Raw genomic sequence first — 23,886 nt, 5'->3', positions numbered from 1 at the left:
CGGAGCGGCCGCGCCCGGCTCGGCCCCGCGCTCGGCCCGGGGCGGGCACTGCCCGCCCGGCATGCGGGGCCCGGCTGCCGCCCGGGACCTGCTGGAGGACGCGGACAACGAGGAGGACGTGTCGGGTAGGCGGCGGGCGGAGGGAGCGGGCGGGGCGGTGGCAGCGCTCTCCGGGCTGGTCCGGCCGTGCCGTGGGCGGTCCCTCCCCAGCCCAGCCGGTATCCCCCGAGCGGTCTCAGACCCCCTGCCCGGGGGTCCCTGCGGTGCCCGGGGGCGGGTTGGTCACCCGAGTCGGGCTCGGTGCAGCCACGGTGCCTGCCCTATCAACCTAAACCGACACGGCGTGAATCGGAGAATCATGGAATCACAGGATGAGTTGGGTTGGGAGGCACCTTCAAGCCCATCCAGTCCCACTCCCTGCCGTGGGCAGGGACACCTCCCACTAGCCCAAGTTGCTCCCAGCCCTGTCCAACCTGGCCTTGGACAATTCTAGGGATGGGGCAGCCACAGCTTCTCTGGGCAACCTGTGCCAGGGTCTCACCAGAGTCGGGTGAGTGATTTGTCCTGGTGGCTCCAAAATGGTGTGACTGTATAAGCTCAGAAATTAAAAAAAAAATAATAAAGACACAGGCCTAAAGCCGTACAGAGACTGGCCAAGACGCTGGATGTGCTGGGTTTGGAGAGATAATGACAGGAAGGTGCTGGGATTGGCAGCTCTGCCCGGGACTGGGTCCCTGAGCTGGCGTATGCAGCTCTGCCAATGCCCATGGTGCTCCCCAGGCTTGGAGCCCCAGCAGATCAACCTGGGTGCCAGGGTACCACAGCTCCCATCTTTCATGTGAATCCTTCCTCTCCTCTACTCACTGTGTTTTCGTGGGCTCTGCTTGGAGATCTGAAAGATAAAAGCCAAGTGCTCCCCCATTACTGTGGGCCCAGGTCAGCAGGAGCAGGCAGCACATGGGGTGTTCCCCGAGAGCGCAGTGTGTGCTGCCCACACCTTGGGAGCTGGGTGTGAGTGGCAGGAGCAGCTGGGCACAGTAAGATCCAGGACACGTGCTGCTGGGCAAGACTCTGCCAGGGCCCCTTGAGAGGTGGCAGCAGGGCAGCTGCTGTTGTGAGAGTCTGCAGGAGAGGCCACAGAGCTCTGTGTCTCATGGCCTGAAGCTGCTCAGGTGTTCTGCTCTGTGTGGTGTCCTGTGCCTGTGCAGTCCATCCGCGTGAGTTTTCCCTTCTGTCCCCAGAAGAAGACGATGGGGTGCTGGAAGGACTGGATGAGTTTTTTGCTGAAGAGCAAGTTGTGGTACAGAAAAAGAAGAAATCCAAGAAGCTGAAAGACGGCAAGACTGCCAAAATCAAGAGGAGGAAGAAGGAGGTAACGCTGCATGTTCTCACATTGGGCTGGAGCTCCTTGGCTGTGGTGCAGAGGCAGCTGCTCAGGATGCTGCTGGCAAGCGCCTCTCAGGTCTCTCTGGATGGAAAGGGGGTCATTGTCAGGGTGTTCCCCCCCGAGGAGGTGCTCTCCTGGCCCTGGAAGGTGACCCAGAGCCAGGGCATGGCAGCTCTTTCCCAACTTGGCTGCTTGAGGGTGCCAGTGTGCCTTGTGAGTGGTCTCTGGGGAGCAGCTGGGTGGATAAGGGCCCCTGTGGGTGCCTGCCCTGTGGAGCAGCTCAGCTCTCGTGGGTGGTGTGTGTGATGGGACCGTCCGTCTCTGTGTGTTGAGGCCCTTGTGCCTGCACTGCAGTGCAGCACCCCCTTCCCTCTGCCTCTGTGGCCAGCAGGAAATCTTGGCATGTCCTCTACCAACACGGTGTTTGGGGCTCATGTTCCCAAAGAGGGAGGTGCAAGCTACCATGTTGGGGCACGATTGGGGTAGGGCTTGGAGGTTTCTGTGGATATTGGTGTTGGCCACACTCGTTCCAGGTATTTGCAAGTGAGATGGCACAGGGGCTTCTAGGATTTGGCATGTGGAAAGGCTGTTGGGCCTTCTGCAGTAAAACAAAGGCGAAGTGTTGTGTCCTCAAGGGTCAGGCCCTGAGGCTGTCCCAGAGGTATGCTGCTGGCTCCTGGAGGAGGGCTGGCTGGTACTGGTCCTGGAGCCAGGCTCGTTGCTGCTCTGTGCCACGCAGGCTCTGCCTCTCGTTGTCCCGTCTCCAGGCAGTGCTGGACGTGAGGAGACATCTTGTGCGCTGGCCCTTTCCCTGGCTAAAAGTGGACAGGCTGCTGGGAAGAAAGGGTGAGCAGCAGAGGTTCCTCAGCCCCTTCCTTCTCCTGCTGTGGCTGGGGAGAAGTTGCTCATCCAGCACAACCGGGTGCATCCCCGGCCTGGCCCTCGCCAAGGCAGGGCTGGGTGATGCTGATCTCCTCTAGCTGCTCCCTGAGGGAGCTGTAAAACAGATCAGCTGGATGAGGTACTGCATTGAAGCGCTTTTGGTACTGGTAGGAGTGTGATGAGCTGCTGATTTAAGGGCAGGTGATTCCATCCTGTGCTGCCTCTTGCAGAAGTCTTGGCCCTAAGGAAGGTTGTTTCTGTCGTGGCTGTGGTGATGTTCTCTTTCTGCAGACACCATGCAAAGCTGGTTCGGGCCTTCTGCCCTCTCTGCCTCTTCCATCCTTAAGCACGTTTTTTTCCCTGTGCTGTGTTCTGGCAGGGTGAAAATAAAACACAACTCTGTGGTGTTTCCCCTCTACTCCTTTGCTGTTTCTGCTGACCTGCCTGAGCCCAGTGGCTGCATGTGCAGCTTTTGCTGAGCCTGCTGCCGAGCTGGGGGTGGGGAGGAAATAACAGACTGAGCACTGTGTGCACTCATGTTTTTGAATTAATGCCTGGTGTGGGCAGCACTAACCAACCTCGGTCCTGCCTGTGGGAGACTGTCCCCTCGTCTGTCGAAGACAGAGAGAAGCTGGTGCTGGAGCTGTTGGTTGGCACCAAGCAGCACCCAGGCTACCCTTGGGATGAGGAGATAAAAGATGGAGGACCTTGAGTGGGGCTTCCTTTTCCTGAATTCCTCCTCAGGAGTTCTGGGGGCAAATGGGACTTTCCCGTGCTAGAGGAGGGTGGGAGTGATGTGCAAGCCTTGATGTGTGGCCAGTGCCCGAGCCGAGACTGACACCCTGCAGTCCCCGGGCTCTGTGGGAGCGCGGGGCAGGAGCGGTGCCGCTGCCGCGGATTCGCCTCCAGCAGCCGCAGTGGAGCCCGTGCCGTTCCCGGCGACGCGGGAATCGGTGCTGCAACCCCCGGGAAAATCCGCGCGGAACACCCAGGCTGCGGCTGGAACCTCAGCGCAGGCAGAGGAAGGGAAGGGAGTGGAGAGGGGGATTCAACCTGTACTGCAGCAGTTCCCATGGAAACCAATTATCCTGTGCCCAATTCCAGCTGTTCCTAACCCTGCCGGAGGAGAGGCGCGGGCTGCTCCGAGCCGGGAGAGACCAGCCGGCCTCGATGGCCACCGAGCCCCGGCAGCCCTGGGGATCAGCGCCCTGGGCCGGGGCGGTGGCTCCGGGCAGGAGGGGCTGGAGGCGGGAGCGGCGGAGGGGACCGGGACCGGGACCGGGGCGGGCTGGCGGGGCTGGGCGCTGTCCGCGGTGCTGACCGGGCCCGGTCCCTCCCGCCGAGCCCTGGTGCTGCTCGGAGACCCGAGGGACAGAATGGCATCCCGAGGGACCTGGACAAGGGGAGGAGCGGACCCGTGGGAACCTCGTGAATTGCAACAAGACCAAGTGCAGGTGCTGCACCTTGGTCAGGGCAACCGCCGGTATTGGCACAAGGCTGGGGGACCAGCAGATCAAGAGCAGCCCTGCCAAGAAGGACTTGGGGGTGCTGATGGTGAGAGGCTGGACGTGTCCCAGCCGTGTGCACTGGCAGCCCAGAAAGACACTCGAGTGCTCTGCCCAGCAGGCAGTGGCATTCCTTGGCACGTTGATGTGGGTGCAGTCAGTGTTGTGTGGTGGGTCACGGTCTCTCCCAGAAAGAAACAAAAATCCCCCCTGGGCAGTCCCTACTCTGGCTCTCCCAGCATAGTGTAGCCATCAGAGCCCACTCCCTTCTGATCCTGGGGAAGCAGGCTACATCCATCCACTGGAGATGGGAAGTTTCGTGTAGCAGGGAGGGTCTGTGAGAGGGGAGCAGGGAGGTGAGGCCCTGCTTGTTCTCCACTGTCCCTTTCCGTTTTAGGGGAGCAATGATGAAATGTCAGACAATGAAGAGGAGATCGAGGAGAAATCTGAGAGTGAAGGGAGTGACTATTCCCCCAACAAAAAGAAAAAGAAAAAACTGAAGGACAAGAAGGAGAAAAAGCAAAAACGGAAGAAGAAGGATGATGAGGAGGATGACAATGAGGATGGAGTCCTAAAGGTACAAAAGACTCCTTTACCCTGAGCTAGTGTTAGAGCCTGAGTCCAGGCTTGGAGAAGAGGAACTGGGGGTTTCATGAAAAGCTTGCCCTGGGTTTGGCAAGGAAGATGTTGCAGATGAACGACTGGGAGAGAAGAGGTTCTGTCTCCCTGTTGTTTATCTTATGGATAGGGAGAAATGGAGTTTGTTGGAGCTGTGAAACCTGCCAAGACCTTGTGTTGTATTACGTGGTGTGGGCAGCATTTGTATGGTGCCATGTTAATTTGCTGCTTGAGACTGTGTGAAATGTTAGTTTGTTAAGCACTTGTGTGTGCTGTTTTGTAAATCCCAGAAACAAATCCCTGCATGTTGTTGACTAGGGAGATATGGAGCACATGACAGACCCAGCCTTGTGATGCTCATCTGCAGAGCTGTGGCTGTTTGCATTACTGATGTCTCTCTAAATCTCCAGGAGCCCAAGAGCTCAGCCCAGCTGATGGAGGAATGGGGCCTTGATGACGTAGATTACGTTTTCTCAGAAGAAGATTATCATACTCTGACAAATTACAAGGCTTTCAGCCAGTTCCTCAGGTAGGGGACCATGGGCCTGGACAGGGCCTCTGGTGGTGGTTGAGGTTTGGGCGTTGCTCAGTCAGAGGATAAAGCTGTGAAGTCAATTCTGCATCGCCAGCTCCTTGTTGCTTCTCCCCCCAGCTCAGTCCTCAGAACTCCATTTATTTGCAGGATTGACTGGAAACAGCTGAAGCGTTTGTCCCTCCCTCTCTCCAAAGTCCCATGTTTTGTTGTGCTTATTTGAAAAGTTTCATGAGAAAAATAGAGTAACACTAATGAATTTCTGCTTGTACCATGAGCTGCTCAGAGAACAGCAGGTATTTCAGTGAAGGGTGGTCTCTGAGGAGGTTTAGGTGTGCCCCCCTTGCATATACACCTGTTTAAGGAAGCTCTGGTTTCTGCTGCTTTCCCAGTTGAGCTGGGAGGCACCACTGCTATGTGTCTTGGGATGAAGCACCAGCACGTGATGGCAGGAGCAGATGCACAACGCGGTGTTGTTTTTAACACGGGGTTCTCCCTCCCCCCCGCTCTACAGGCCTCTGATTGCCAAGAAGAACCCCAAGATCCCCATGTCCAAGATGATGACGGTGCTTGGCGCCAAGTGGCGAGAGTTCAGTGCCAACAACCCCTTCAAGGGCAGCTCGGCGGCGGCGGCTGCAGCAGCCGTGGCTGCAGCCGTGGAGACCGTCACCATTGCCCCGGCTCTCACCGCCAGCCCCCAGCACCCTGCCCTGCCTCCCGTCGTCAGGAAGGCCAAGACCAAGGAGGGGAAGGGTGGGTGCCACCCACGGGGGGCTGCTCTTGCTGGTGGAGATGGGGAAGCACAAACTGGGGAGGGAAAGGGGGTGCCAAAGGAGTGTCCGCAGCTCCCGCTACCCTTGCAGAGGTCCTTGAGAGGCGTGTGGTTCACAGACCATGGCAGATCGTCCAGGCAGCCTCTGGGCCTGCTGAATGTTTGGCAGTTTGTGGTAAATAATTAAGCTGGGCAGTAGGAGAAAATGGAGCCATGTTTCACCTCAGGAAGTTGCTGTTCCACTGTGCTGGGGGGGTGGTTTGGGCAACAGCTGTTTGTAGAGTACCAGACAAGTCTTTAATTTCTCCAGGTCCAGGCGTGCGGAAGAAAATCAAGGGCTCCAAAGATGGGAAGAAAAAGGGGAAGGGGAAAAAGATGGCAGGCTTGAAATTTCGTTTTGGAGGAATCCCCAGCAAAAGGAAAAAGGGCTCCTCTGTAAGTGTGAAGGGCCTTGGGTCCAGGGGATAGTGGGGAAAGCCCTTGTTGGGGGTGTCACAACCATCCCATGTCAGGGGTGTCACAACCTCGTTCATGCCCTTCTGTGAGATGCCAGGCCCTGATCAGCACAATTGTGTCTGGCCACAATTTCTACTAAAATCACATGACCGTGTTTACTTTCAGCAGTGCAATGGTAGTGCCATCATTTCAGACTTCATTTGCCATGGAATTCTTCAGGGCTTGCACTGCCGCTGGACCACATGTCACAGAGAATTCTGGGATGCTTTAATTGCTTTAGCAGAGCCTGCCCATGGCAGCTGCAGTCCCACAGTGTCCCCTGGGGTGATGGAGCTGCCCAGCCAGAGCATGCTGGGCTCCTCTTGGGGCACCAATAATGGGCATGTTTAAAGGAGTAACAGTTTTTAAAGAATAAATCCCTTAAATAACTAATGACTGGGGGGGTCTTGTAGGTCTTGATAATATTGATCCAACCCCCATTAGCTCACTGTTGCAGCTCACACTCTTCAGCTCTAGTTCCCATAACACAACCTGTTTGCAAACCTCTGTGTCGGAGGCTGAAGTGCAGGAACGTTGAGACACAGCCACTTGCTGCTGCAGATTTTCAGTCACACATCACAAAAAATTCCTCCTGTCTCTGGCTGTGCTCTAGATCCATGCATTCACCTTCTGGAGAGTCACAAGGCTGGCTCCTGCAGCTGGAGCCTGAGCACCAGTTAGGAGTGTGCAGGTTGAGGATTTGCCTGCTCGAGTCTCCAGAATAAGCATTCAGATGTGTTATTACAGTTTGACTCCACGGGCCTGTGTAACTCCTTTCCTGTTATGGGAATACCAAGCATGAACGCCTGCATGCGTGGACACAGCAGGGCTGGCCCAGCTGAAACAGGTGTTGACAGAGAGAGAGAGAGAGAGAGAGAGAAAGGGAGCAAAGTTCTGCCAAGCACTGGAAAAAGGGGCCCTTGGACGCATGGGGTGGGAGTAGGGGGGTTGTCCCCCGACACATCCCTGTCCAGGAGAACAAAGCAGCAGAATGACTGCTGGGATGCTGGCACTTGGACTGGGTGTGCTTTGCTTTTTTCCTCTGCAGAGTGAAGAGGAGGAACGAGAAGAATCCGACTTCGACAGCGCCAGCATCAACAGCTCCTCTGTGCGCTCCGAGTGCTCGACTGGCCTGGGGAAGAGAGGGAAGAAGAGGAAAAAGAAAAAGAGGAGTAGGCCATCCTTTGTACTCTGTTCCTTTTCTGTTTGGATTTCCCTGTTCAGATGCTGCTTCACTGGCCCGTACAGCTTTGGGCTGTTTGTGGTGCTGGCTCGGTGGGAGAGGACGTGCTTGTGCCTGTCTGTGCGTGGAGTGCAAGGTGCTCTCTTGGTGTCCAGGCCCTGCTGCTGGTGGGTTTGTGCCTGCAAGAAAGTTCCAGAATTTGTGGGGCTTCCAGGGAGGTGATTCTCTGAGGAGCAGCCCCTGGAGAGGCATGGCTTGTGAGCAGCTCCCGGTGGAGCGGGGTAGGCTCTGTGTGAGAGCACATGAAGCTGAGGGACGTGTTGTTTGCGGAGCTGTGCAGTCAGGCAGTGGCAGAGCTGTGGTAGCAGTGCAGGGACAGGGAGGCACATGAACCGGGGTGGAAAGGATCTGTTGGGATCTGCCAGCATGTGGCTATGTTTGTGTGTATGTTCCTTCGTCCCTTCCCTCCTGGAGGACTGTGAGTGGATGCTGCACCTTGGCACCTCCCTCCCCGAGCTGCCCTGGAGAGCAGTCCCCTGTGCCCAGTGTGCTCCCTCTGTCATGTGTCCTTGTTCAGGATGAGGTGCTTCGGATCCAGGTGCATCCTTTGGCTTCTTAGCTTTGCTGGTGGATTTTTGCTTCCAAGAAGTGGAAGGACAGCTTCTGGGCTGGGGTCAGTTAGGGTGTGATGCTGGCCAGCCTCCCCATCGGACAGTGAGGCCAGGCTGGCTGGCTGGTCCTGTGTCTTGTGTGTGAAGGGCATCACTTCTGGCTTGTTGCCCTGCAAGGGCCCTTGTGCTGGAGATAGGCAGCTCCCGCCATGTGCTGGAGGAGTGGAAAGCTGGAGTTTGTGGCAGAGCTGGGAACTGAGATGAGCCATTGTAGTACTTGTAAGGCCTCGTTCCTCTCTTCCTTTTCCCGTCTGTGCCGAGTTGAGAGTGCTCCTGCCTCTGTGCCAGTGAGCCCCCAGGAAGAGCAGAGTAGCCCCAGGAGAGGAGTCCTGTCCTTGGCCGTGTCACCCTTGCATGGTGCGTTTGCAGCTGGTGGTGCTGGTGCCTGGGGAGGTTTCTCTGACTAGCCTCCCTTACAACCTCTCCAGGTTCTGGCATTCTCCATTGAGAGCCTGAAGGAACCAAAGGATGATACAGTGTGGAGAGAGAAAGAGAGACAGAGGTGAGATGATGCTGTGTGCAAAGGTGAACTGTGGTGCTGAGGGACAGAGAGGTAGGGGGATGTAACAGGAGGGGTCCAAGGTGAAACGCTGTCCTTATTTCCTTAACTGTATGGTAGAGGAGCAAGTGTCCCGTTCCCTCCAGGAGAGCTGGCTGCTCTGCTGCCCCGCTGACTGTCGCCTGTCCCTTGCTTGCAGTCGAAGAAGGGGACGGGTACGAGACGGACCACCAGGACTATTGTGAGGTGTGCCAGCAGGGCGGGGAGATCATCCTGTGCGACACCTGCCCCCGTGCCTACCACCTGGTCTGCCTGGACCCCGAGCTGGAGAAGGCCCCCGAGGGCAAGTGGAGCTGCCCCCACTGTGTGAGTGGGGTCAGGGCCCGTGGGAGGGCAGGTGACTGATGGAAACCCTTGGCCTTACACTGGCTGTGCTTCCCCAGGAGAAGGAGGGCATCCAGTGGGAGCCAAAGGAGGAGGAGGAGGAAGAGGAAGGCGGTGAGGAGGAGGAGGATGACCACATGGAGTTCTGCCGGGTCTGCAAGGATGGAGGGGAGCTGCTGTGCTGCGATACCTGCCCATCCTCCTACCACCTCCACTGCCTGAACCCGCCACTGCCAGAGATACCAAATGGTGAATGGCTCTGCCCACGCTGTACAGTGAGTGTTACCAGCATTCACATTTCTTCCTCCATCCCTGCTCCTGCACCTGCCTGGCCTGCCAGCAGCTCTCCTGGCTGCTGCTGCCCCTCACAGCCTCACAGCCCTGCCTCAGGGCTGGCATCCTGCCCTCTGCCCCAAAGCCCTCCCTGAGAAGCGTCACTGCTAGATGTGTGTGCCTGAGGGCCCGGGGCAGCTCTGGATGGCTCTGCTGCCTGTGTGGTTTCCCTGTAGGAACTGATGGCTGGCAGCTTCCCAGCCAGGTTTTCAGTGGGATGTCAAGCCCTGTTTGATGTCTAGTCTGTGTAGAGGGGCCTTTTCTGCCTGCTGGCAAGACCTGTCACCATGGGGGATGCAGCAGTGTCACGGACACTTCTCGGTCACCCTGTGCCTGCTGCTGTCTGCTCAGCATTGCTGGGCCACTGCTGCCCCCAAGGTCCCCACCTTTTGCTTCCTGTGGCCCCTGACAAGGTCTCACCTTAAACTCTGTGCTCTTGCCCGTTTGTCTTTGTATCCCCAGTGCCCTCCCTTGAAGGGCAAAGTCCAGCGCATCCTGCACTGGGCCTGGAAGGAGCCACCGGCTGCCCTGCTCCCGCCCGTGCTGCCTGCCCCGGACCCGGAGCTGGCTGTGCCCCCGCCAAAGGTGCTGGAGGGGATCCCAGAGCGCGAGTTCTTTGTGAAGTGGGTGGGCCTCTCCTACTGGCACTGCTCCTGGGTCAAGGAGCTGCAGGTAAGCCAGTGTGGTGGTGGTGTAGAGCCCCTGCCCGGCCCCTGCCCCAGCACCCACGGGCTGAGCGTGGCTCCCTCCTCCTGCAGCTGGAGCTCTACCACACCGTGATGTACCGCAACTACCAGCGCAAGAACGACATGGACGAGCCGCCGGCCTTCGACTACGGCTCTGGGGACGAGGACAGCCAGAGGGAGAAGCGGAAGAACAAAGACCCCCAGTATGCCAAGATGGAGGAGCAGTTCTACCGCTACGGCATCAAGCCCGAGTGGATGATGATCCACCGCATCCTGAACCACAGGTGAGGAGCCCGTGAGGAAAATTGTACCGTCCTTCTGCAAGGCCAACATCTCAAACTGTTGGAATTTCATCTGCTGCCTTGTGCTGAGCTCCCTGTCACCTTGGAGGTTTGCTCCTAGGGTGAAGCCGAGGCTGGGAAGGGATCTGTGCTGCCTTACTTTCATTTCTGCTACACTGCACATTAAAAACACAGATAGTCAATTCTCCCAAATGTGGATGCACACTGTTAGGTTCTTCCCAGATGTACTGTTTGGGTCCCCGTTGCAGCCTAATCATTCCGTGAATTCCAGTGCTGGTGGGGACAGTGCCGAGGGGAGGAGTTGGAGCAGGTGCCCAACTCCCTTACAGAGCCTTGACATTTTTTCTTTCCTGTGAAAGAAATTCCCTGCGTATGAAATGTGCTGTGCAGATGGGCTTTCTGCATGGAGTGGCTGGAGACACATTTTTGTTGAATTTCTACATTTCAAGCGGCAACTTGAAATTTCAAGCAGCAGCAGCTCTGCTCGAAGGCTGCGTGGCAGGAAAGAACTAAAGCTGCCCAGCTGATTTTTGTGTGAGCTTTACCTTGTCTGCTAACAAGGCAAAGTTGTTATGTGCCCTGTAGGCACATAGTCAGACTTGGAAGTGTGTTTATTCTGTTTTTATTGTAAGCAGAACTTCCTAGAGCAGTGAATGCTGCAGGAGAGAGGGGAAGCACTGATATCCATCCAGGCCTGGTGAAACAGGGAAATGAGGTTGCTCAGTGGAATGGAAAAGCAGTGTAAAGCTTAATGGTTTGACACACTCACAGATGAATAGGCATTTCTGCTGGAAGTGTCGATACTTTGTGTGTTTTTACCTCTGCCTGTGTGTTGGGGTCTGTAGGTAAAAGCACAGGATGAAGCATCTGGCTTTGTGGAAGCAGGTCATAGTGAGCTGCTCCCAGGGGCCAGTGGCATTTGGTGACCAGCTTTCCGTGCCCTGCATTGCAGCTTTGATAAAAAGGGAGACATCCACTACCTGATCAAGTGGAAAGACCTGCCCTACGACCAGTGCACCTGGGAGATCGACGACATAGACATTCCCTACTATGAAAACCTCAAACTCCTCTACTGGAACCACAGGTATGAGCCCAGGGGTGGGAGAGCCCAGCAGAGCTGGGGCAACCGGAGCGGGTGTTTGGGACGAAGGGGACACGGAGGTGCCTCCCTTTTGAAAACACTGGCATTGCTTGCAGTGACGTCTCTTCAGAGAGCAGTGGCCCAGCACTGCCAAAGGCTGGTGCTCCAGATGTGCCATTTTGGGGCTGGGTAAACCTGCCTGCAGTTTTCCAGCCTGTGCTCCCCTTCCCCCACGTCTGCACTGCTGTGACATTCATGGTCTCACTGCCCTTCAGGGCAGCTCTGTGGCACTACTGCCTGTCTGTTTTGGGGGAAAACCACAGTACTCTGAGATTGCTGTTCTTCATTCTGGACACTGTTGTATGGACTGTTGGGAAGGGAAAATCAATGCCCCATGAGTGCCTGTGCGACCTGGGCCAGAAGAGCTCCCGTAGGGAGGGGCAGTGGAGTCTGGGAGCTGGTTCTGTCCTTTGGCTTGGGACTGGGAGAGCAGTGCCTGCCTGCCCTCCCTGACACATGCTGGCTGTCACAGGGAGCTGATGCTGGGGGAGGACACGCGCCCTCTGAAGAAGCTGAACAAGAAAGGGAAAAAGCTGAAAGAGGAGAAGCTGGAAAAGCCTCCAGAAACGCCTCTTGTGGATGTGAGTGAGAGTGGTGGGGACAGTGTGGTGGCATGGGAATTCAGAGGGTGGGTGGGCTGTCTGAGTCCCCATCCTGTGACATTTTGCTCCTCTAGTTCCTTCGAGGACCTGTTTGTTTTCATTGAAAGTTTGGGGTGGCTTCACTGTGAGGAGCCTGGGGGCTGGGCTGTGCCAGGGACCGTGTCTACGTCTCTTTTGGAGCTGCTGGATGTCACAAGGCTAAAGAGGGATGTGCTTGGCTGCAGAGGAAGGAGGGGGAGTTGGTTCTCACTGCTCTGTGCCATGGTTCTCTCTTTTCAGCCTACGATGAAGTTTGACAAGCAGCCGTGGTACATCGATGCCACGGGAGGCACACTGCACCCTTACCAGCTGGAGGGGCTGAACTGGCTGAGATTCTCCTGGGCCCAAGGGACAGATACGATCCTGGCTGATGAGATGGGACTAGGGAAGACAGTGCAGACTATTGTGTTCTTGTATTCCCTGTACAAGGAGGTGAGTGGAGCACCCAGCAGTCCCTGAGGTGACTGAGAGCTGCTTGGTGCAGGGGGAACAGCCTGGGCTCTCTCCCCGAGCAGGGCCACTCGAAAGGGCCGTACCTGGTCAGCGCCCCTCTCTCCACCATCATCAACTGGGAGCGTGAGTTTGAGATGTGGGCACCCGACTTCTACGTGGTGACCTACACAGGAGACAAAGAGAGCCGGTCGGTCATCCGGGAAAACGAGTTTTCTTTTGAGGACAACGCCATCCGCAGTGGGAAGAAGGTCTTCCGGATGAAGGTGGGAGCTGAGTCTGCACTTGCCCCATTGATTTACCCTTCAATAAGAAGGGGAGAGCAGAATTTGACCTGGAGAGGGAGGCTGGTTAGGTCTCTGAGCTTTACAGATTTCTACCAGAGCTTTTCTATTTCTGTGGTCCTGTGCTTGGTGCTCATGTTCATATGGGTTTAGGTGTTCTGTTGGCACGACTTGTGCCTCAGCCTTACTGTGGGCTCCTGTGCCAGGCAGCGCAGCCCCTCTCATCTTGGGTCCTGTGCAGCAGCAGCAAAGGTGTCCCATTCCCTGCTCTCTTATCCCAGCTTTTCTCTTGCTCTGCTCCTCCAGAAGGAAGCCCAGATCAAGTTCCATGTCCTGCTCACCTCATATGAGCTGATCACCATTGACCAGGCAGTGCTGGGTTCCATAGAGTGGGCCTGTCTAGTGGTGGATGAAGCACACAGGCTGAAAAACAACCAGTCCAAAGTAGGTGGCGGGCATTTGTGCGTGATTTTTTTTCTCTCTTTAAAATCCTCTGGCATTAAAAGTTCTTCAGCAGTGGGAGGGGTGGCAACCTGGCTACCTGACAGTCCTTGGATGGGCTGTCGTGGGAGGGAATTGATCCCTCTCCTTCCCCTCCCCTTCACCTGAGGTTAAACAGTCTCCAGCCTCTGGGACCATCACACCATCCCTGGCACAAAAGGAAGCAGAGGGTGTGACCCAGGGACACTGGGGATTGCTGCCTGTGCTCACTGGGACTAGCTGGGAGCAGGACATGCCAGCTGCCCTCTGCTCTGCATACCTGGCAGAGGGGACACTGCTCAGTCTCCATGTGGAATCTGCAGAGTGCCCAGATGACACATTGGCCCCTTGCAGCCCTTGTCACCTAACCTTGTTTCTTTTCCAGTTCTTTAGAGTATTGAATAGCTACAAGATCGATTACAAGCTGCTTCTCACAGGGACTCCACTCCAGAACAACTTGGAAGAACTCTTCCACCTGCTCAATTTCCTGACTCCTGAGAGATTTAAGTAAGTTAGTTGCACTTACCTGGGCCATCAGGGTGGCTCCTCGCTCTGGCTTTAGCTCTGCTTGGGTCCAGGCACGAGCGTTACCTCATCATATGCCTCGAGAGCTGTGCCCTGGTTTTTAAGTCATGAAGCAGCAGATCCCTTTGTTCTCGCGTGCCCCTCTTGCTCAGCACCGTGGGGGTCTGCTGCTTCCACAGCAACCTGGAGGGGTTCCTGGAGGAGTTTGCAGACATCTCCAAGGAGGACCAGATCAAAAAGCTCCATGACCTGCTGGGTCCCCACATGCTGCGACGGCTCAAGGCTGATGTGTTCAAGAATATGCCGGCCAAGACGGAGCTGATTGTGCGAGTGGAGCTGAGCCAGATGCAGAAGTGAGTGATTCCAGCACACTCCCCTGGGGTATCTGCCTTCCCCTGGCCCAGTGGGACATCGGTCGGGATTGTGGGGTCAGAGACATCCCACTGGCCTCGGGCCTGCTGCAGGAAGAGTGTTCCTACAGCACACCAGGAAGTGTGTTCCATGTGGTTAAATCAGGCTTTGTGCAGTCCTGGGGGCTCAGCAGGGAGTGTTTGATGCATGGCAGGCTGGCAGTGTGGCTCTGCCAGGTCGGGGGGCACAGAGGAGACACTGAGGCTGAACCCCCTTCTCAACTCTGGGGCATGGCTGGTGCTGCTGCCATGCCTGGGTCAACCTGGAGCATCACTGCTGGCTGGGGCTGCCCCAGCTCTGGTTGTACTGGGCTGACCTGCTCAGCTTCAGCAGCATCTCCTGCAGGGAAGGGCCCATTGCTGCTTGCCAGCACTGTGGGGCAGCAGGGCTCAGCTGGCACCCAGCAGCAGAGGGTGTTTGAGGTGCTGTGCCCTCTAGTCCATCCCATTGCCAGGGCTGTGATTCCCCCAGTGATTGAACAGACCTGACCTTGGGCTCAGGGTGCTGAACCGCTTTTAAAACCCTCCAAATGTCCCTTTTGCCTCTCCAGTGACCTGATGGGGATTTAATTCAGTGCTGTCCTGTTTGTGCCAGTTCCACACCTGCCCCAAGTAACACGGTGTCTGTCCCATCCCCCTTCCTGCAGGAAGTACTACAAATTCATACTGACGAGGAACTTCGAAGCCCTGAATTCGAAAGGTGGTGGGAACCAGGTCTCACTGCTCAACATCATGATGGACCTGAAGAAGTGCTGCAATCACCCATACCTGTTCCCTGTGGCAGCCGTGGTATGTCCCCTGCCTTTGCACCCTGGGACACATCTCAGAGCAGTGGGTGGGGGCTGCTTCCATGATCATTTGGCTTGGTTAATGCTGTGGGTTTCCATGTGAGTGGTTTCATACAAGGATTTTGTTTTGGAAACGCAAGTGAAGTTCTCCATGTGGTTGATGTGTGTTGTCCTCACCGGGGCTGACCAGGTTGCCTTCACAGGAGGCCCCAGTGCTGCCCAATGGATCCTATGATGGGAATTCTTTGGTCAAATCTTCTGGAAAACTGATGCTACTCCAAAAGATGCTGAAGAAGCTACGAGATGGGGGTCACAGAGTTCTGATCTTCTCTCAGGTGAGTGCAGGGAGGGATTAATAATAAATACATTTTTAAGGAATTTATTTTTGTCCTGATGGGAAATTTGTGTTGGGAACAGAGAGAGATAGGTGGAAGAGCTGCTGACAACTTCTCCCCCAGGCAGCCATGGCAGTTGTGATGGAAGGGCTGTGTCCCAGCTCTCTCCCAAGGGAGTGCTTGCCATGTTTAAGAGCTCTGTTAGCTGGGGATGGAGAGGAGACAACAGTCACGGTGCTCTCTTTCAGAGAAGGACTGTCAGACACGATTCCCTCCTGCTAACAGAGCTGCCTGTAGAGGAAGAGACAGAGGCAGCTCCTCTGGCAGCTGCCTCTTGGCCATGCTCTGCTGTTGGCCATACTCTGCCACTGGCCGTACTCTCCCACCACCACCGTGGCCTCTGGGTTGCGATCAGGGACTGCCATGGGGCAGGGCAGGTCCCCAGGGGGTTTGGCCATGCAGAGTTGCTCATGCCAGGGTTGTCTTGCCCTGCAGATGACGAAGATGCTGGACTTGCTGGAGGATTTCCTGGAGTATGAAGGCTACAAGTACGAGCGGATCGACGGGGGCATCACCGGTGGCCTGCGTCAGGAGGCCATCGACAGGTTCAATGGTACTCGCCTTCCTGCCTTGCTGAGGAGCGGGTGAGGGGATGGCAAGGTCTGGCTGGCAGTGGGGCAGCTGCCTGTGCCCAGAGCTTGTGCCGTGCACTGGCTGTGCCACACTCAGCAGGTCTGGCTTCCCAGGGCGCAGCAGTGGCTGCTCGTACGGTGCCGTTAAACCCTCGAGTCCTTCCTACAAGGAACCCTGAGCGTGCCAACGGCCACTCAGTCAGAGGGTCTCCTCGGCAGATGACAGAGCTTCCCCTTCATTTTGGAGCTCTGTTCCCAAGTACCTGGTTCCCAGAGAGTGATGCATTTTCACTCCTTGCCTCCCTCTTGCTTGTCGTCTCTGAGTGGCAGTTCCCGCTGTTCTGTCCCTCCGGTGTGGTCCTGCTCCTCTCTGTGAGCCACTCTCCTTTCTGTCTCACCTGTTCCCACCTCTGGGTTTGTTGTTCTCAGCTCCTGGGGCTCAGCAGTTCTGCTTTCTCCTCTCCACTCGTGCCGGTGGTCTGGGCATAAACCTTGCTACGGCTGACACTGTCATTATTTATGATTCTGACTGGAATCCTCACAATGACATCCAGGTTTCTGACTTTCCCTTTTCCTTCTTGTGTAGTAAGTACCTCTCTGGCTCTGCCCTTTCTTTGCACACCCTCACTGGGATTTCAGTCTCTTCTCTCGAGAGCTGCTGATACTTTCTGCTGTGTTTGTGGGGTGTGTTTCTGCTCAGCAGCCCCCTTCCCACACCCTCTGGCCTCATCCTGTCCTCTCTTTCCCGTGGGATTGTCACTTCCTCCTCATGCTTGTTCTCAGCTGGGTGCCCCCTCATGTTGTGCAGCCTGGGAGGTGAGAAGCCTGGCCCTCTGGGCCGGCTGCCATGGTGCAGCTCTGTCCTCTGCCCGCAGGCCTTCAGCAGAGCTCACCGCATCGGGCAGAACAAGAAGGTGATGATCTACCGCTTCGTGACCAGAGCCTCCGTGGAGGAGCGCATCACCCAGGTGGCCAAGAGGAAGATGATGCTCACCCACCTGGTGGTCCGCCCAGGGCTTGGCTCCAAGTCAGGTTCCATGACGAAGCAAGAGCTGGACGACATTCTCAAGTTTGGGACGGAAGAGCTCTTCAAGGATGATGTGGAAGGTGAGGTGGGGATACTCTGCATGAGGCAGGGCCCTCTCTGAGCTGCTGGGACTCACTCTCCTCTCCTCGTGCCCACAGGCATGGTGTCTCAGGGACAGCGGATCACCATGCCGGATGCTGTCACCCCTTTTTCTGACACGCTGTCAACCAAAGGGGGTTCAGCAACTCCCAGCATGAAAAAGAAGCATGGTGGCACCCCACCAGGTGTGTGGGCCCCCTTTTTGGGGTGTCTCGTCCCCCTCCCTGGCCCCACAGCTGACCTGAGCTTGCCTGCCTCAGGACCAGGCTGTCCAACTGATCTGTTCTGCCATTCCCCTTGCTCTGCTCTCCAGGTGACAATAAGGATGTGGATGACAGCAGTGTGATCCACTACGATGATGCTGCCATCTCTAAGCTCTTGGACCGAAACCAGGATGCGACTGACGACACGGAGCTGCAGAACATGAACGAGTATCTCAGCTCCTTTAAAGTGGCCCAGTATGTTGTGAGAGAAGAGGATGGTGTGGTAATGTGATCAGTATCATGTCTTACAATCACCCCTTTGTGCATCCCTCTGTGGTTCCTCCGCTCCGTCTCCCATCCCTGTGAGCGTTTGGCACAGGGCAGGACCCTCCCTGTTCTCTCTCTGGGACTGCTTGAGCGCCTTGTCTCTGGCTCCGCAGGAAGAGGTGGAACGTGAGATCATCAAGCAAGAGGAGAACGTGGACCCTGATTACTGGGAGAAGTTGCTGCGGCACCACTATGAGCAGCAGCAGGAAGATCTGGCCAGAAACCTGGGGAAAGGGAAGAGAATCCGCAAGCAGGTCAACTACAACGACACCTCGCAGGAGGACCAAGGTACGGCCATGGGCACTCGGCTCCTGGCTGGGCTCAGGGGACAGACAGACCGGCAGAGCTGTCGCTTGGCACTTCTCTGTGCTGGTGGATTGCCTGGCTCTGCACTTTCCAGATTCCTAAACTTTCCGGGACAGAAATTCTTCAGAGATTGTTTTTTTTTTTATTTTTTTGATCCGTTAAATCAGGTTTTGCTGGAAAGACATGCCTGTGGACAAAATATTTCAAATTGGTTTTTTTCTGTATATCAGAATGCTAATTTTGGAAAACCCGAGAATGTGATTTCCTGTTGCTGCAAACCCCCCCCATCTCCTTCTGCCTGGCAGTGGATTCCTGTCACGCCCATGGACGGGGTCTGACCTGTCCAGCAAATCCCTCCCAGGCAGGGTCTTCTAACCTGGACTCCCTTGTGCTCTGCAGAGTGGCAGGATGAGCTCTCTGACAACCAGTCAGAGTACTCCATTGGCTCTGAGGATGAGGATGAAGACTTTGAAGAGAGGCCAGAAGGCCAGAGTGAGTTGATGCATTTGATGCTTCCTGGGACTTTGCTCTGTGGGAAGCCTCTGGCACTTGGGAGCATCAGGAATGTCTGGGTTGGAGGGACTGGTGTGCCCAGGGCCTCTGTTCAGGGGGATATGTCCCTGCCTGCTGTCAGGTAAGGAACTTCCCAGGGCAGGGAAAGCAGCTGGCTTCTTCCTTGGCCTCTGCAGGACCATGGTCCACCCCGAGGACCAGGCATGGTCCCCCCTTGCCTGGGAAGGGCAGAGGAGTGTCCCGGCCTGGGGTGCAGTGGCTGGAAGGGACCCCACAACCTGGGCAGCTGCTCTGGCGGGTTCTGCTCCTGTCAGGAGGGAGTGCAGGAATCCTGGGGCACATGAGGTGTCCTTCCTCACTGCATGGTCTGTCCATCACTGTGGGTGCTTGGCTCTAGGTGGCCGAAGACAATCCCGGAGACAGCTGAAGAGTGACCGGGACAAACCTCTCCCTCCTTTGCTGGCAAGAGTCGGGGGGAGCATTGAGGTGAGCCTCAGCCTCAGAGCACGGCTGATGCCATCGTGCCTGGGCTGCCCTGGGCTGTGGGCTGCACCCCTCTGTGCTGAATTGCTGGTCCAGCAATGTCTGTCACAGCTGTGAGGCTCTGGATGCTGTGTGCTGCTGAGGCTGCGCTGTGATCCCAGTGATGCCTCTGCTTCCCACAGGTTCTGGGCTTCAATGCCCGGCAGCGCAAGGCGTTCCTGAACGCCATCATGCGCTGGGGAATGCCACCCCAGGACGCCTTCAACTCCCACTGGCTGGTCCGGGATCTACGAGGGAAGAGTGAGAAGGAGTTCAGGTACAGAGAATCCTGGCAGACAGGTGAGGTTGGGAGCCTGCACCCCCTCACTGTGGGCTCTTTTTGGGGAGGCAGCAGCTGTTTCATTGAAAGGGCGTCTCTTGTTCCCTTCCTGGGTGTGAGACTTCTCTTGCCCAAGGGTGACAGGGGACCACGTGGGTGCTGGGCTGAGCAGGGAGACCATGGGCCAGCACTGAGGTCTGGCCTCCCTGGCAGGGCGTACGTCTCTCTCTTCATGAGACACTTGTGCGAACCCGGGGCAGACGGTGCCGAAACCTTTGCGGACGGCGTTCCTCGGGAAGGGCTGTCACGCCAGCACGTGCTGACTCGCATCGGGGTCATGTCACTAGTAAGGAAGAAGGTGGGTGACTAAAATTATAAATGGGTCATTTCAGGAATGTTCTGGGGACTTGACCCAGCAGGGTGGGTGCAGCGGTCCTGCTGCTCAGTCACTCTGGGAGTGAGCAGCCTGGACACGCCGACTCCACAGCACCAGCTGGGAATGTCTCAGCTCTGCGTGACCTGATGGTGTGTGTCCAACCCAGGTCCAGGAATTCGAGCATGTCAATGGGAAGTACAGCACCCCAGATCTGGTTCTCGAGGGCCCAGAGAGCAAGAGGTCCAGTGAGGTTGTGTCTTCAGATCCCAACACACCCGTCCCAGCCAGCCCAGCACACACACACACAGGACCAGGTAGCCAGGGGGTCCCGGCTGGGGTCTGGCTTGGGAGGGAGGTGGGCAAAGACACCAGGATTTCTTGCAGGTGCTGAGCCCATGGAGGCCCTGCTCAACAGCTTCTTGGCTTTTCTCTCCCTACAGACAAAATAGAAGCACAGCTGGGGTTCCATGAGGAAAAGGACCCAGTGGAGCAGAAGCCCAGGAAGGTGGCTGACAGCCAGGTGAGGTGACTTCATTCAGCATCTCCTCTGGGAAGCCTCCTTGGTCTTCCCAGGAACTTGGGGCACTCCCTGGGGAAGGGAGGGCTGGGCTGATCTGAGGTGGGTGTTTGGTGTTAAGGTGCCTGCGAGTGCTGAGAAGGTGGAGAATGAAGAGCACCCAGAAAGCTGTGACAACAAGGAGAGGCTGAGGGAAGAGAAGCAAGAGGAGAGTGAAAAGGCTGAACCTTCTCCTGAGCCCCTGGTGAAAGGTGAGGCTGTGGCTCTTCTCCATGTCACTGTGGGAAACCTGAATGTCACAAAATCCTGCAGAAATTCCTGAAACAAAAGGTTGTAAATTGTGAGAAATGTTCATTTGGGGGGGGGCATTTTCTGTTCCTAGCAGTAAGTTCCTGCAGATTTCTTAAGGAAGAGGGAAAAGAAAATATGTTTTCTTGATAAAATGCAGAAGAATGTTCTGTTTGAAGTTTTTTGAGGACCTTGAATGTACAAACAATAGTTACTTTACCCTAAAAGGGAAAGTGTGTCCAGACAAGCAGGTTGTTCCCTGCAGAGTGTTTCTTTTAGACCTGTTCCCACCTGCAGATGAGGGGATTCAAGAGCAAGAGAAGCCTTCAGAGAAGGTGGAGTTGAGCAACAGCCCAGGAAAGGGGGAGGACAAAGAAGTCAAGCCAGGTGAGGTGTGAGGAGGCTTTGGAGTGAGAAGAGTGGGAAGAGTCCCTGGAGTGAGGCTGGTGCCTGGCGCAGTGATGGAGTGCGCCTGCGGGGCGATGGTGAGGATGCTGCTGACACCAGTACAGCTGCTGCTCGGGAGCCAGAAGCTGGAATAAGACCCCACTGGGGTGGGCACTGTCTGTGCAAACAATGGAACCTGCCAGGAGGGACAGCTGCTGCTGTGGGGCAAAGAGGGGATGGAGGCTTTTCCAACAGTGACTGTAACAGGGAGTTCTCTCAGGGGTGATACCATGGGGTCTGGTGGCAGAGCACGATTAGACAGGCCAATTCCTTGTGTTTGCTGAGCAGATGGCAAGGAGGAGGACAAGGAACAAAGTGAGGCCCAGCAAAACGGTGACAAAGAGGAAGAGGAGGATGGGAAGAAGGATGACAGAAACATGAACTTCCGATTCATGTTCAACATTGCTGATGGTGGCTTCACAGGTAAGAGTGAGAGATGAGGACTTGGCCTCTCCTGCAGAGCTGCTGCAGAGCTCTGAACCCGTGCAAGAAATGTGACCCCTGTCACAGGCTGTGAACAGGCCAGTGCTTCGCTGGCAGCAGCAGACCTGAGTCTGTGCTGTGCCCGTGGCCCCGGGAGCTTCCACCGCTCGCCTGCCCAAGCGCTGTGCGCTGACCTGCAGCCCGGCTGCCTGACCAGGCTGTCTCCCTTCTGCTTCCACAGAGCTGCACACGCTGTGGCAGAATGAGGAGCGGGCTGCCATGTCCTCGGGCAAGATCTACGACATCTGGCACCGCCGACACGACTACTGGCTGTTGGCAGGAATTGTCACGTACCCTTTGACTCAGGAGGCAGCGAGGCGAGAGAGGCCTCTGCAGGGGGCGGGAGCTGGGCTGGTGGTGACAAGCAGGGAGGGGATTTGGGGCCACCCTGGGGTGGTGGGCAGGCTGTTGGCTGGCTGATTCTGCCCTTGACACTACCACTGCCCCAGTCACGGCTATGCCCGCTGGCAGGACATCCAGAACGACCCGCGCTACGTGATCCTGAACGAGCCGTTCAAGTCAGAGATACACAAGGGGAACTACCTAGAGATGAAGAACAAGTTCCTTGCTCGGCGATTCAAGGTGAGTGGCAGGTCCAGGGTTGGCGAGTCCCTGCCAGTGGGGGAACCACAGCAGTGCCCCAAAGCCAGGGGAGAGTTTGCCAGAGCCTTCTGGGAGCAGAGTTGGGAGTGGGCTTTGTGAGGGGCTCCGTGGTTTACTGGTTTACACTGGAGTGGGGTCTGGTCATGAATCCTTCCCCTCCTGCACCTCCCAGTTGCTGGAGCAGGCCCTGGTGATCGAGGAGCAGCTGCGGAGGGCGGCGTACCTCAACATGACCCAAGACCCCAGTCACCCGGCCATGGCACTGAATGCGCGGCTGGCAGAAGTGGAGTGCCTTGCCGAGAGCCACCAGCACCTCTCCAAAGAGTCCCTGGCTGGCAACAAACCTGCCAACGCCGTCCTGCATAAGGGTGCGTGTCCACAGGGTCGGGGGAGCCTGCCCCAGGGCTAGGAAGAGTTCACCACCCTGACCCTGGGAACCCAGCCAGGAGGTTGTCCCCATGTCACATTCCCTTGACCAGGAGCTGCCTGCTCCTCCCAGCTCACTGGGTCCAATGGGCATCCCCCCCTGAGCACCACCTGCTCTGCTCGCAGTGCTGAACCAGCTCGAGGAGCTGCTGAGTGACATGAAGGCTGATGTGACACGCCTGCCCTCCATGCTGTCCCGCATCCCACCCGTGGCTGCCCGGCTGCAGATGTCGGAGCGGAGCATCCTCAGCCGCCTGGCCACCCGTGGAGGGGACCCGACTGTCCAGGTCAGCGGGGACAGGCACAGAGCCCTGTGGGGGTCACAGTAAAGGCCAGAGCTGCAGGCCCATGTTTTTTCTCCCTCCTTGCCTCCCCAGGGCTCCTTTGGCTCCTCCCAGATGTACAACAATAACTTTGGGCCAAATTTCCGTGGTCCCGGGCCAGGTGGAATTGTCAACTACAGCCAGATGCCTCTGGGACCCTACGTGACTGGTAGGTTGGGGTTTTGCTCTTGAGCAGAGGAATTCAGGGGGTGGATTTGGGCGGTCTAGAAGTATCGCCAAAGGACAGCAGTGAGCACAGTGTCTCCTCTCTTGCCACAGATATTTAGCCGTTCCCATGATTTTCCCCTGCAGCTCCCATTCCTAGCTGAGGTAAGGCTGCGCTCACAGCTCTCTGTGCTCTGTTTGCTGGGGAACACAGTGGGGCTGGGGGCTGTATGGGGGTTCCATTTTGGGCTGCCCCCCACTGCCGGTGTCTGGCTGCCGCCTCTGGCTGGAGCAGCTGCAGTGGAAGCGGGAGCAGATCCTTCCCGGTGACCTCGCCAGGTGCCTGAGGTTGGCAGGCAGGGAGGGTCCAGACCTGGCTGATGGGCAGCCCTCCCTTCTTGCAGCAGCCCCGGGGACAGGCCTCAGCCCCCGGCCGTGAGCCACTGTTGCCAGAGGACAGTGGGGGAATCGTGCCGGCATTGCCTGTGTGGAAGATGAGCTGCCACCGGTGCTGCTGGGCTGTCCCGCTCCTGCTTCAAGTGTGCTTCACCCGCTGCGGCCTCCGCGGGAGCAGCAGGGCCGGGGGTTCGTGTCCGTGTACATTTTTTGCACTTTCTTCTTGAAGACTTGAAGAGTTTGTCTGGGCGAGGTGGGCTGAGGGGAGGGAGGGTGGAGTCGCGGTGTTTGTCTGGTTGTGTTGGCACATGTGGGACCTGCAAGGGCCATTTCTGCATCCTCGCTGCATTTGAGTGAGCCCACACCTCCTGCTGCCCTGGCACCGCTGTGGTGTGGCTGGGGGTCCGTGTGTGCTGGGCGTGGGGCAGACGGGTGGGATGGAGGGGATGGCCAGAGCTGGGATGGGGACACCTCGAGTGTGGTGACACCGGCAGCTGTCAGCAACAGCTGTAAGCCCCTGCATCTGCTTTGTGCTCCGTGTGTCCCGGTTTCTGTTCTCTGTGTTTTAATAAATCCTTTGGGAAGGATGCAGTGGAGTCTGGCAAGGGGGTGGCTGGGGCAGCCCTGGGGGGTGGCCTCGGGGGGGAGTC

The 23,886-nt window shown here is 56.8% G+C and overlaps 1 protein-coding gene across 8 annotated transcripts; it reads left to right on the top strand.

Annotated features, from left to right (window-relative positions):
* Nucleotides 1-9: 9 nt before the first annotated feature.
* Nucleotides 10-23,824, top strand: CHD5 (chromodomain helicase DNA binding protein 5). 8 transcript variants are annotated; one of them, XM_039385659.1, is made up of 42 exons: nt 10-125; nt 1,245-1,372; nt 4,172-4,351; nt 4,803-4,921; nt 5,439-5,677; nt 6,007-6,131; nt 7,240-7,363; nt 8,744-8,910; nt 8,988-9,203; nt 9,724-9,933; nt 10,020-10,231; nt 11,202-11,333; nt 11,863-11,971; nt 12,272-12,463; nt 12,547-12,747; nt 13,072-13,209; nt 13,631-13,752; nt 13,923-14,123; nt 14,828-14,969; nt 15,172-15,303; nt 15,799-15,916; nt 16,365-16,489; nt 16,811-17,042; nt 17,121-17,246; nt 17,375-17,547; nt 17,705-17,879; nt 18,297-18,389; nt 18,808-18,896; nt 19,076-19,209; nt 19,426-19,570; nt 19,755-19,902; nt 20,029-20,108; nt 20,227-20,356; nt 20,673-20,780; nt 21,129-21,263; nt 21,505-21,613; nt 21,773-21,905; nt 22,099-22,294; nt 22,479-22,639; nt 22,730-22,844; nt 22,955-23,005; nt 23,245-23,824. In XM_039385659.1, exons 1-41 carry the CDS (start codon nt 62-64, stop codon nt 22,960-22,962), a joined length of 5,886 nt encoding a protein of 1,961 aa, XP_039241593.1. In that variant the 5' UTR covers nt 10-61; the 3' UTR covers nt 22,963-23,005; nt 23,245-23,824. The 8 variants fall into 8 exon arrangements, with proteins under 8 accessions (XP_039241593.1, XP_027607153.2, XP_039241594.1 ...); XM_027751352.2 differs by having other exon boundaries at nt 1,242-1,372; nt 13,950-14,123; XM_039385660.1 differs by having other exon boundaries at nt 1,242-1,372; nt 20,691-20,780.
* Nucleotides 23,825-23,886: the final 62 nt, after the last annotated feature.

Source organism: Pipra filicauda, unplaced genomic scaffold (assembly GCF_003945595.2).
Source record: "Pipra filicauda isolate LSUMZ 115617 unplaced genomic scaffold, ASM394559v2 scaffold427_size588224_pilon, whole genome shotgun sequence".
Lineage (NCBI taxonomy): Eukaryota > Metazoa > Chordata > Aves > Passeriformes > Pipridae > Pipra > Pipra filicauda.
The sequence above is the reverse complement of the archived record's forward strand: the minus strand, read 5'-3'. Positions and strand labels throughout refer to the sequence as shown.